The sequence below is a fragment of the Thalassophryne amazonica genome, chromosome 2 (genome assembly GCF_902500255.1).
Source record: "Thalassophryne amazonica chromosome 2, fThaAma1.1, whole genome shotgun sequence".
Taxonomy (NCBI): Eukaryota; Metazoa; Chordata; class Actinopteri; order Batrachoidiformes; family Batrachoididae; genus Thalassophryne; species Thalassophryne amazonica.
The window spans coordinates 132,126,409-132,139,217 of record NC_047104.1 but is presented as its reverse complement, the minus strand read 5'-3'; the positions used below and the strand labels follow the sequence as shown (position 1 = coordinate 132,139,217).

The 12,809-nt window shown below is 39.7% G+C and overlaps 1 protein-coding gene across 2 annotated transcripts; it reads right to left on the bottom strand.

Annotated features, from left to right (window-relative positions):
* Positions 1–495: 495 nt before the first annotated feature.
* Positions 496–9,772, bottom strand: mibp2 (muscle-specific beta 1 integrin binding protein 2). 2 transcript variants are annotated; one of them, XM_034193529.1, is made up of 8 exons: positions 9,547–9,772; positions 4,915–5,005; positions 4,776–4,824; positions 4,465–4,645; positions 4,311–4,382; positions 959–1,065; positions 787–873; positions 496–703 (listed from the first exon to the last, which is right to left on the bottom strand). In XM_034193529.1, the coding sequence occupies exons 1-7, from the start codon at positions 9,570–9,572 to the stop codon at positions 788–790; spliced, it is 612 nt and encodes a 203-aa protein (XP_034049420.1). In that variant the 5' UTR covers positions 9,573–9,772; the 3' UTR covers positions 496–703; position 787. The 2 variants fall into 2 exon arrangements, with proteins under 2 accessions (XP_034049420.1, XP_034049415.1); XM_034193524.1 differs by having other exon boundaries at positions 781–873; positions 9,547–9,769.
* Between the last annotated feature and the right edge of the window lie 3,037 nt (positions 9,773–12,809).

Below are 12,809 nucleotides of genomic sequence, written 5' to 3'. Positions count from 1 at the left end.
TAGATTAAACAATATCTGGTCCACATGTAGGAAACAGCAAATTATATTCAAAGAAATAACCATATACACCGTTGTACAAGATGTTCTTATTCTTGTCATATATTAAAGTGCACCCCCCCAAAAAAAAATATGTGCAATGAGATGAGCTTGCAAAGCTGCTAAACCCCTTTGGGGCCACTGCATTAGTTAGTGTACACGTGCAAGGTTTTAAGATATTAGTCTGCCTCATCTTTTGCCAGTTATCCAACAGGATTGTTAGTTTAAACAAAAGCAGTTAGTTGCGAGTGTGAGCTCAGCCCACTGAAGGAAGCACAGACAGCTGAAGCTGCATTTGCTTCTACAGAAGTGGGCCCCAAGTATATTTAAAGTTCAATAAACATGGAATTTTCCCTTTTATCAAAAATTAACCCACATTACATCAGCTTATCATCCATGCCAACTGCTGCCTGTGAGCAGATAGTGAGTAGCACCCCGCCCAAAATAATTAAAGCCACAGAGATAGGAGGATCATTTATTGGCATAAGCAACTAAGTGCAACCATGCTCTGAACAAAGGAGTTAAAATCTGTAGCAAAGTAATAAATACGGTCAACATAAAAGTCATGCCAGTTAAACATTTATATTAAAAATATCTTTGTTGGCTAAATGAGCAGGCAGGTAGAAACTTAAGGCAAGCTGGTCTTCTTGCAGGCTGAATATATGACCTGTAAGAGGAAAAGAAACATTCAGAATCACACAAGTTAGCACTTTAATATTTGCAAAAAGACAGACTATGGTGTACCTTCACCTTACAGAGACATCTGGATTTTATTCAGGATGTCCTCATAGACAAAGCTGAAGATTTGTGCCTTTGAACTGGTTCCATCTAGCTGCACTGCAGGAGCACAAATATTAAAATTCACTAAAATGTAAAGAGTCATGACAGGCAAATACATTACAAACGCAAAATACAAACGTACCAACGTCAACTCCTGATGCCTCCATCATCTTTTTGTGTTTCAGATACATGGGCCAGACGTGGCCGTCAAACAGGCCGGGAGGGTCTGGCACCGCGTAGTTCCTAGCACTGCAGAGAGACACCACAACAGTTAATCACAGTGGCCAACACAGCACAGTAGCATGACAACCAATTTATGTTTAATTTAAACATCAGTGATTGGCCGAGTGTGTGAGTGGTCACATTTTTGGGGGGGTATAACTCAAGGAAAAATAAAAGCACTTATCGATGTCAATATGTTGCTAGTTAGCCATCTATGCAGTGCTCAATGAATCCTTTATTCAGTACACACACAGAGTAACAATTCAATGTTAATCAGAAGTTCATTTTTGTAAGAGAAGCCAGTACATAGATATGCGGACCCCTGGAAGAATCTAAATGTACTATGAACCAATCAGTAATCTGCTGTTTTTTGTTTTGTTCCCAATGCCCACAAGTTATGAACACTTTGAATTGAAGCAGTTCTACTACTACTTCTGCACCTTCACGCCACCATAAAAGACCAAGGGAAGTCTGAGACTGCTCACATTATCAACTTACAAAAAAAAAAAAAGTTTGAGAAGTCTTATGGAATGGCAATTAAATACAGCAATAAGACAAAACACCCAATGAGATGACACTGAAATCTGTCCAGGCGATGCATGAGTCTGCAGTAAGGCTAGCACATGCATAACAAGACAATGAGTAAAATATTAGTATAGCCATACGTATAGCCCATTTTATATAACTGACATGTCATTCTGATACATTTTGCATCCCCCCCATAGTTAAAAAAAAAAAAAAAGCCAACCATGAAATATGCATCTGAAGGTAAGCAATACCACTTTTGTCCAAATCTATTGTATTACAGAAAATTAAATGTCTACAGTAAGATACACAATTCATCCCTGAAATGCAACGCAGCCCGTTCATTCTAATGCAGCACTTCAATTTTTCCACATTATGTTCAGTGTAAAAGTAGCCCGCTACATCGCAACAAAACTGCAACACCAACTCTGAATGTATTCTGTTAATGGAGAGAAAAAAAATAAATAAATTCCCTTCATGTTGTGTTCAATACCATTTCCTCTGTGTGTGTGTGTGTGTGTGTGTGTGTGTGTCTGGTGGGGGGGGGGAAATCGCAGAGCCGTGTTCCACATAATGCATTTTCTGCGATGCAATGACGCGAGTGTATGCAGGTCACCCCGCTGTTGCTATGGAAACTTTCCTTCGTAGCCACATGCACATTACGGTGTTCTTGCACTCTGCATTAGTCTTTACAGGTCACTGCAACCCCAGAACGGTTTGTGCCACTACATAACTTTCTACACTGCACCCATCGCTGGCATTAAGTATGGTATTAGTTTGATTACAACAGCAATGCAAGTGAAAGTCAGAAATGCCCTAATGCAGGTTCCCGGGTTTTACTTCAACCTCTACTGAAAAGTAGTTTATTGCAAAACTCTGAATTCCAATACATATGTAGTTAACGACACTGCCAGAGAATTCCACTGTTATGATGTATGTTAGCGAAAATCTGAATGCCTATTCAGACTGTGATCAGACTTGGGAGGTACATTGGGAATATGGTTGGGAAGTTATTTGCTTTGGTCAGTCCCATACTATAAGAAAACTGCTAGTTTGATGGAAAAGTGTTAAGCTGTTTCTGTTCATGAATAGAGATCGGTACTGAATACTGATTCCTGTTAAGAAATGATTTGATCCACTGACAATAGCATTTTTGCTTAACGATTCCCTTATTGGTCCCTTCAGGTCACATTACGTTGGAGCAGCTGTTTATCAGGAAAATGATCTGCTGCTTCTGCAGCAGGTCTGCAATTTCTTCATTAACCTCCCTCAAAGCCATTTAAAGATGTCAACTGAGTCACTTTTGTGCGGATTAAAGTCACCAACTTTGACTCTCGTCTTCTTGCAAGCAAGAAACGAGAATCGTCCTCCGTTTCATTCCTGTTTTGTGGGACTAACGGCACAGCTGAAACACTGTGCGGCTCTACCATGCAGATTTTGGTCGGAATTAATAACTTCAAAGTGAATTGCCATTTTAAAATCAAATGACACCTCTTTCCAAATGCTGTAATACAGACAAACTACAGACCAAAATATTTTTTTTCCCCCCTCCAAAAATGAGATGCCCTCCATTCTTCATGAATTAGATTGATGTTAGGGGTGTCCGGAAAGAAGAGGGGGGAGGAAAAAAAAAAAAAAAAGATTCTCATCTGAATCGATCCAAAATGTCCAAGAATAGATTTTTAAAAAGCATTTTAAACATTTCCTTGCTTACTCGCTGCGTGTACCGTTTGTCAGGCAACGGCTTCCGTACTACAGCGTCTCCGCGAGGGGGTCCGGCGTGCTTCAAACATTTGTGAGCTGCAGCTTAGCATGGCAGATGAAGAGCTAATTCAGCCAGCACCGTCATTGCTGAAGGCAAATGTTTGGGCACATTTTGGATTTTATCATTTGCTGCGTAAGAAGGAGCTTCACATGACTTATGCAGTGTGCAAAATGAAAGTTAAGTATTTCGGAAACACTTCAAATCTGCAAGCCCACATGCTACGTCATCACCCGGAGCGGAGCATCTGTCTCTGCCAACTACTGACCAGTGCTTCGCTAAACTGCCAGCCAACTCCGAACGAGCAAAGCAGATAAGTAAATTTACATCTTTAGAATCACTTGATTAACCTTGTAAAGCTGCATTTTCTTAAACATTTTAAATAATATAACTTTCTCAGAGCTCTTTGAATCGAAAATCGATTCTGAATCGAATCGTCACCCCAAGAACTGGAATCAAATCGTGAGTTGTTGTACGATTCACATCCCTAATTGATGTGCAGTGCAGCCGGCTGCGAGAGCTCAGCAGTTACATTTGTCTCAATACCTGAAAGGAAATGGTCTTGACAAAAACTACAGATTTTATTTCTATTTATGTCCAGAGATCAAGGATCCAGTAACCAATTGATACAAGAGGTATTGATAAGGGAATTGACAAAGAACCGGATCGATAGATAAAACCTTATCAATACCCATCCCTATTCATGAATATGACTGATGTGTAACAGTGTCTCTACATGCCTGATACTTTGGTGTTGCTGTGTTGTCTGAGAACTTTTGTCCAAATTAGTATTAACCTTGTAGTCTCAGTCACTGGCTGCATGTAGAAAGCTCAGTGCATTTGGCTGCCAAAATGAAGAAAACTTGTGCAAAATGCATTTTCCTCATGATAATGTGAACACAGCTTTACTTTCATCCTACAACAGTCAACAGCTAATATATGAATTGAATGTGAAGAATAACGCCTCAGACACTGCAGCACTTACCACCTCCTCTTTTTGCATTCTTCATACGGGATGGAAATAAAGTAACGTTGGTCCAGCACGTCGATTAAAGGTCTACAAAGATAAACAAAGGTTAGATTTTGCAATGTAAAATCCAAACAGCCATAAAATTATTCACCACGCGGTGCACCCTCACTCGTAGGTGTAGAGCAGGAAACCCTCCACAATAAGAATGTGAGTCTGCTCATTATCGTCAGGCTTTGGAACGATCTCGGTGTCCAAGGTGTTAACACCGTGAGACTTCTCAAACTTCACTGGGTTCTCCAACCAAGCATAGATTGTACTCATCATGGCATCCATGTCCAGAGCAGTGATGACTAAAATTTAAGAAATTGGAAAGCAAGAAAAGGTGCAGAAAAATTTAATCTCAAATAAGAAATGTGTCCGTTGTTTAAGTTAGTCAGTAACACACATTCACACCCCCTTCTAATAAAAACTCCAACATACCATCGTACTGCTTAAAGCCATCTTCACCTGTTTCAATCTCATCCTGCGACTGAAACGCAACAATAAAATGTAATCAGGCAAATTTCATTTTTGATACACTTTCCTAAATGAAGCTTTGTAACATCTTAATGAGAATCACCTTGAAGAAGTCATCCTGATGCACAACACAGCAGTTGGGCAGATTCTTAATCAATCTGTTGGTAAGTGTAGTTTTCCCTCCGTTGGTTACACTGTATGGAACAAGGACAAACATGGTCAATACTGCAAACCACACAACCTGCTGAAAAGCCACATGACTAACTGGCCCTGGAAGTAGCGTACAGTTTTCTAGTATACCGTTTTAAAGAGTCTGTTCACACCACCAACACCCAAAATACTGCCATGCAGTTTTAATGAAAAACAAAATCTCAGAATGCGTGCAAGATGTAGACAGAAGCTTTAATGGTCATTGCAAGCACAGCATACAATGAAATTAGGAGTGCTGCTCCACTTGTGCATTAGAAGAAAAAATAAAAAATCCTTATTCACTTAAATTTTAACTTAACTATATCCTTACGATTTTAAAAAGTTAGAAATTTTGCAGCAAAGATAGGTAGAAGTCATACAGTTTGCTATGGTTATTGTACTTTTAAGTTCTAATGCACACAAGATTTTATGGTTGAGTTCATGGTATTTCTGGCTGTCGGGAGGAAGCTGTTTTTTTAATATGGAAGTCTATTTCTGCAGTCCTGTATCTCCTGCCTGAACATATGGTGTGTGGAGTCCTTTGTGATAAGTAGGGCTCATGCAGCTGCAGTGGGATCTTCCAAAGTCATCCAAAGAAGGCAGGAGGCAGCTGATCTTTTTTTTGTTGAAGTAGGTAGTCTATCCCAGTTCACACCATTAACTTTAATGTAGAGCAGGTCTGACAATATGCAGACCTGGTGTGAATCCTCCTCACACCATCTGTCTGTGCTCATGACCAAACAATTCATCTGCAGTTTTCAGTCCAACCAGATGTAAATCAGTACCAGCCTTGGACATCGGAGTAACCTGCCTCAGACTGGTGGCCTGTTTGGGGGGGGGGGTTCGTGGACTAAGTGTCACACTATGGAATTTGGAGATGAGTGCCACCACCAACAGGACTATGGGCCTACACAGGACTTAATTCTTCTGCAAACTACTGAGTCAAACTAAGCATGCCTTACAGCTGGGACCAAGCCCAACAAATGTGATGAGTGACAGAAGGTATTGCAACCACAGACCGTACACGTACACACACTGGACAGAGCCTGAGTGACGTCACCCACTGGTTTTCTATCGAGACCCCTGTTATTCTCCTGGCTCTCTAATATTGTCGCTCACAAAGTACAAACTCAAACTATTCTGCACTTTTAAATTTATTCAAAGTCACAATGAAAATCAGGCCTGGTTTGCGAAGAACTTCTCATGCATGAGAACGCCCTTTCAAAACCAGGAACAACGGATAAACAGTTTTATTAATATATTCCATGGGTGTAACAAAGGCCGACCTCATTTCGCGAAATCCTTCCCTTACTGGTCCCAGTGGGCCTTCGAGGAAGGTCCCACACCACCGCCCCGCGTGATAACAGGACATTTATGATTCATAATGTAATCTGAATCTCTTTGCCCTAAGTGGTGAAACTGGTTAAATCCAGTTTGACATGCACATTCCAACAGATAACAGAGAAAAGTATATGGAATTAAGGACACAATCCTAAGTAAAATAACTATTATAGCAAACCAAATAAAGAAAACAAACAAATATATCTAACACCCATTACGGCCAAAATGACCCCCTTTTCTGGGGAGGGTGTCACCATGTTGGGTCCCGCCCACATGATTCCCAATGACCTCATAAATGCGTAAAAAGCCGGAACGCGGGTGGCTCCTTGTGTGCCGGGGGGCTGAACACACCCCACTTTCTGAACCCAAACCACCAGCTAACCTCAGTTTTGGTGTTTATTAACTCATTTTTGGGGACTGCAAGATTATTATCATAACAGTTTGCTTTGATGTGGATAGTAAAAGTTAACTGCGGCGTATTTCCTCAGTAATCGTGCAAACCCACCGGCAGCTGTTAAAGTGCAAAAACTGCTAGCATACAATATCCAATAAGGCGAACGTTTCACTCAGCGTTAACATTCCAACAGGGATCTTCGCACAACAAGCCGTATTATTCTCTGTGTTCGTAAACAAAATACTCCAGACACAAAAATGAGTGGCTCCGTTTCAGTGGGAGACTACGAGAGGAATCATCCCTGGACAGAGCCACTGTCACTCAGAGTAACCACGCCCACAATTATATAGATTTTACTAATTAAAACATTTTAAATTAACAGAGAAAAAAAAAAAAATCACCCCCTTACAGTTGTCATTGAGCAGAAAATGAGACTAAAACAGGTTTTTTTTTGTACCAGGCTGTAAACAGGTTTATTTCTGCTCTAAAGATGGACATTTTAAAATGGGCATCTATGGGAATTTGCTGTGTTTTGGAGCCAAACTCAAACACCCAGTTGAGGAACTACAAGAAAACTAACTTCCAACATGACTTCTGCAATAGGGTCAAAAATGCAAGCTTGAGCGTTGCCACTTGACTGCAACTTCTGTTTTATGCACAGTATTAACAGGGTACTTGTCAGCTAGTAGTGCAACTGTGTGCTATTTACAGTCCTAGCTCGGGGGGAGAGTGGTTATCTCCCAACTTTAAAGGTTCAAGAGGCCCCAGTCATGATTCAGCCTTCACAATAACAGCCAACAATTCCACTGCTTACTAATAAGACTCCATAGTTGTATTTAATGAGGTTTCTATGAGTTACTCTGCAATTCCTGAATGATACTTAATTTACTTTGCCAATTCTAGTCTTGCATGCCAAATTATATGCCGTCATTACACAGTAATGGAGTTTAATTTTCTATGAAAACTGGTAAGAAGCACCATTTGCCATTTTGAATATGGCCACTGAAACCCACCCGACCACAAAGGCATGAGTAAATCCAGTGTCCACGTGCTACACATATGGTATTAAGGAGCAGCAAAGCTCACAAAAAGCAGTTATGGTTCCGGTCGAGCACAATAATGATAAATATGTCCTCTGTGGTGAAAGTTGAGAGCCCCTTCCGTGTCATCTTTAGATGCCAAAAAGAATAGTCACGGAACACCGGTTGTGCTAATTGCTGACCAGAGGTACTGAACCACAAATAAACTTGATTGTTGGTTTGTTTATTTTGCCATTAAAATTGACCATCACTACTCAAAATAACTTCTGCGTGTTTGAATGCGGAGGATTGCAGATATCCCTCCGCTCAGGGCTTTGCAATCGGGCTCTTTGTCGCTAATCGCTTTTGAGAAAAAAAGTCCTCAAGGGGGTTTGAAAAGTCACCAGATTTAATGAGAAAGTAGCCATGTTGGCAACAATAGTCACAAACGGCAAATATCACAACAGAAAGCATTGTAAGATTGCTCTACTGACGGAATCGGATGGTAACCGTAGTGCATGTAAACCCGCACAGCATGCGGATCACTTTATGGCACGTTCAAGGGAGAAACTCATCAGCAAACCACCTGCTGAGGTGATTGGTTGCAAGGAAAACGTGCAGTGTCTCGGTCCTCGTTGCCCACCCCTGATATAAACAGCGGTCTCCAATGCCATCTTTGCTGGTCGGCACTGCGACCCTGGAACGCAACTCATCATTTATGATGAGTCAAAAGAAGTATTCTGTTGGTCGCACATCTGGGCACTTCTGTGGCCCAAAGTAATTCACGTGAAGACAGTCAAGCTAGGGTGTATTGTTTAAGTAGCACACAGATTAATTTGATGCAGTTTTTTTTTTTTTTTTTTTTTTTAATTTTAGCCATTGTTTCAATTTAACCACAAACACTCAATTGTACACTGTATCGCTATGGTGTAACAAGGCGCCAGCCATGCGTTTTCACACCGCGGAAGCAAAGTGGGAGTGATGTTGCTGTGACCCATAGAATTGGACTGCAGCACTGAATCATATTGGTTTGGGGGCACAGCATTCTACTCTGGACCATTAGCCTCCTACTCAGGAGGACAGAAAGAAGGCTGCTGGTTACCCCCATGTGTGTTAACACCAAAATCCTGCTGCAGTTGTTGGCTTTGAAAACTGACCTGTCACATGGGTGTATACATACACACACACACACACACACAAAAGCAAGAGCAAAATATCTCGTGTGTGGCATCTGACCTGCCACATGTGCCAGAACAATAGCTAGTACGCACGTGTGTGTTAGTACACCACCAATAATATAGTTTAATTTCTAAGAAAAGTTTAACAGAGGTCCATACATGCCCTTCATCAAAAATAAAAGAACATTTGGAAAAGCAGTTTTGATGTAAGACTCTTGCCAATATGTTCGTTTAGCTTATTTAAAACTAAAGTAGCTTTTCGGTAAGTGAAACCCAGAGCAAGTGAAAACACCATCAGTCCGAGGACACCGTTGCAAAATACGTCAAAATCAAAATGCACTGTGTTGATTTTTGGCATAATGTTAAAATAAGACCTTGATAATTGTGGGCGGGGTTAATATTACTGAAACATGCTGTTCGCTTGATTTACTGAAGTCCACAACAAAAGACTGAAGAAACAGTGGGACGAAAAAAACAGATTAAGAGTAAGCATCTTGTGAAAACAGTAACAAGCACGGTTATATGTATACACTGTTCACAGCACACGTGTGTGGGGCGCAGGGCGGAGCGGATAACCGGTTAGCCGACTAGCTGCTCCATTCACAGGAACTCACCCGCCGACGCCAACGACGTACTTCATGACTTCAGGTGGTTAGAAAAAGTCGCCAATAAGTCGGTTCAACAGCACGACGGGAAGAAAGCTTAAAAAGAGAAGGCTACTGCAGCAGGAAACGTCAACTACTCGACTCCTCCATGGTACTTTAATTTATGAAGCAGGTTAACGGGGACAAGACACCGAAACGCTTCCACCAAGAGCGAGAAAAAGAAGGCGCAAATCAGTCACCACGAGACATACTGCACACTGCCCCCTGATTGGCTATTTAAATACACACGCGCCGCGCTGAGAAAGCAGACAACCAATCATTGGCGAGAAAAACCGCGACGCGCCCTTTTCCCGCCGCCCACTCCACTTCTAACTCATGACGTCATATTGGTTTGAGTTAAAAAGATTAAGACGTCTATGACAATTTAACTTCTAATCTGTTTTTATGTATCACTGTTATGTAAGATGTTTATTTTATGCCTTTCTTTGTTATGTATATGCACACTTCGAACCATTTGTGTAAAAAAAGACGTCTATGACAAAAAAGAAAGAAAGAAAGACATCTATAATTTAAGACAAGGGACATAAAGCTAAAATAACCACGGATCACCCAGAGTCTGACGATTTGATTTTATTTTATCTTGTGGGAACAAGATGTCATCTTGTGCATTATCTTGTGGGAGCAATTATTTGTACCGACAAAATAACATCTTAAGATCTTGTTCTCACAAGATAATTAATTTGTATACAAGATAGCATAGTATACAAGATACAAGTTAATAACTTGTGCATGCAAAATAATCTTGCACACAAGATAACTTGTTTCCACAAGATGAAAAATAAAATTTAAGAAAATGATCTTATGAGACTTCTGTACTATATTTGAAACTATTTATAAATAGGAAAGGAAAACAATGTATCTATTTTTATTCTTTATATTATAGCCCAAATGCACTCTCTCTCTCTCTCTCTCTCTCTCTCTCTCTCTCTCTCTCTCTCTCTCTCTCTCTCTCTCTCTCTCTCTCTCTCTCTCTCTCTCTGTGTGTGTGTGTGTGAGCACACGCATCTCATTTTCACATTCACTCAAAGAATGGATGAACTCAGTTCAATTATGTGCAGGATTTCCATCTAATAAATATATGTAGTCCCAACTAAATTAAATTACATTATCTTGCATGGATGTGTTTTATTTGAGTTGGGTCTACATATATTTATTAGATGGAACCCAATCCAATGAGTCAGTTTTTTTTGAGTGTATCACTCAAACAAATAACTAACTGGATGAACTCAATTCAATTATGGGCAGGATTTCCATCCAATAAATAATAAATAATGTGTAGTAAATTGTTCAGATACTAAAACTTTAACAATTACATTTTTGAAAATTATTTCATTTAATTTGGCAAACTCAAATGGTTGAAGGCAGTCGGTTTCCTCACAGTGCAGGAACATTTTGAGTGAAACCTGTTTTGGGACATTTTACTCTGGTGTAAGACATGGAAGACACGCTGAACACTGCCTCCTACCGGACAGCCTATAAAAGTGCATCCATGACAAATTCTGAATTCTGAAGTTCAGGGTTGGTTCATTTTAGAACATACAACTTCTTTTCCATGCACCTTTGTTCCATAACTTGTTCCACAGCATTTGAAAAAGCCAACAAACAACCAACAACAAACAACAAGCAGCTACATCTGGATTTGTGTAATATTGGTGGTGATTATGATCAATATAATATTCATATTATAAATATAATAATTATATAATACATATAATAATAATATAATTAATATATTAATAATATTTCCTATTAATAATAATAATATAATTAATATATTAATAATATTTCCTATTATCAATTTAATTTCCCTTTATGTGCCATAGAACCAAATCCAAAAGCTTATCATTTTTTGTTTTCCTGTCTTTTTTTCCCCAACAATATCTTTAAAAAGAAAATGTGTCATTAACATTGACCATGCTTAAAACAAATGCTATAAAAGTATCTTCTGTCAGAGTTTGAAATAAGATATTTGTAAATACATTTGACAGGTGTTTTTCCACCCATCTGTTTCTGCACATTAACATGACTGAGCCAGAGACCAAAAACATCCAGATAACAGCACGTTTCATTCCAAACACATTGTTTTGCATTGACTTCACCACCCTGCAGCTGACCAGCCTTTGTTTTGTTTTGCAACATCTCAGCCAATTCCATGACACAGTTTCTTGAGGTTACACCAAAATATTGCTTATGTCAGGGTTTACACCCTCCAGAACCTCAACTATGATGAGAATGTTGCCAGATGTGGAATTTAGCTTGTAAGAGTTCTATTTGTAGCTTGACTCGGCTTCACTGCACCAGTTTGGAGCCTCATACTTTTTTGAATGTCTTGAAAGCTATAAAAAGCGTCATGCACAAAATTTACATGCAAATACTCTCATGTTTCATCGAATGTGAGTCAGTGCTTGTCTTTGTTTCCTCCCTGTTACATTACTGTTACATGTCCTCCTGAATGTGTCATCATATATATATCAGCTATATATTAAAAGCCAAGTGGCCTCAGTGTACACGTATGTGCATGTGCATGTGTGCATGTGTGTACATTCAGTCACAGAGAAATTGGGGAGAGCTGACATTTGCCGTTTGGTATGCTTATGTATTTTGGGGTCAAGGATGAATGTCGCAAAAACAGAAAGTTGATAGGACTAATATTTTTGGGAAACTGAGGGATATTAGTTCAGAACGGTGAACAATGGATGTTGATATCTCCATTAATCAGTCCCTGGTAACCAGACAAGCTTTGAACAAAGGAAATATCTCAACCTTGCCAGTTGTAAAACATGACATCAACTAAATGTGCCAAATAATAAAAACAATTATTCACAAAACTTGCTCATTTTAATTTCCTCCACTTTCAATTAAAATCATTATAGAAGCTTTGCATAATTTATGTCCATGCTTGTGAAATGTGAGCTACCTATTTTTTCATTCTAACTTCCTGCTAACAGCCTCTTGACAGCACAGTGGATTTGTCTTGTGTGTGCACGTGCTTTGCGTGTGTGCGTGCGAAGCTGAAGAGACTTACAATCAGCTGTGGTTGAATGCACACAGTCTTTCAGCTTGCTGAACACTGTGCACATCACGTGCCCTCTGCCAACCATGTGGGTAAATATAGCACTTCCAGGCACAAACACAATGCCCAAGAGGTGTGCGAATTTGGGTCTAGATATACAACTGAACATGAAAGTAAAATTGTAATTAAAGAATGGATG

Bases quoted from the DNA above. Each gene is read 5' to 3' on its own strand.
- mibp2 (XM_034193529.1), bottom strand. From the start codon at position 9,572: ATGAAGTACGTCGTTGGCGTCGGCGG. The intron at 4,646-4,775 runs GTATGTTGGAGT...CTTAAATTTTAG, and splicing joins TGGCTTTAAGCAGTACGATG to TCATCACTGCTCTGGACATG. The intron at 1,066-4,310 runs GTAAGTGCTGCA...GTCTCTCTGCAG, and splicing joins GAATGCAAAAAGAGGAGGTG to TGCTAGGAACTACGCGGTGC.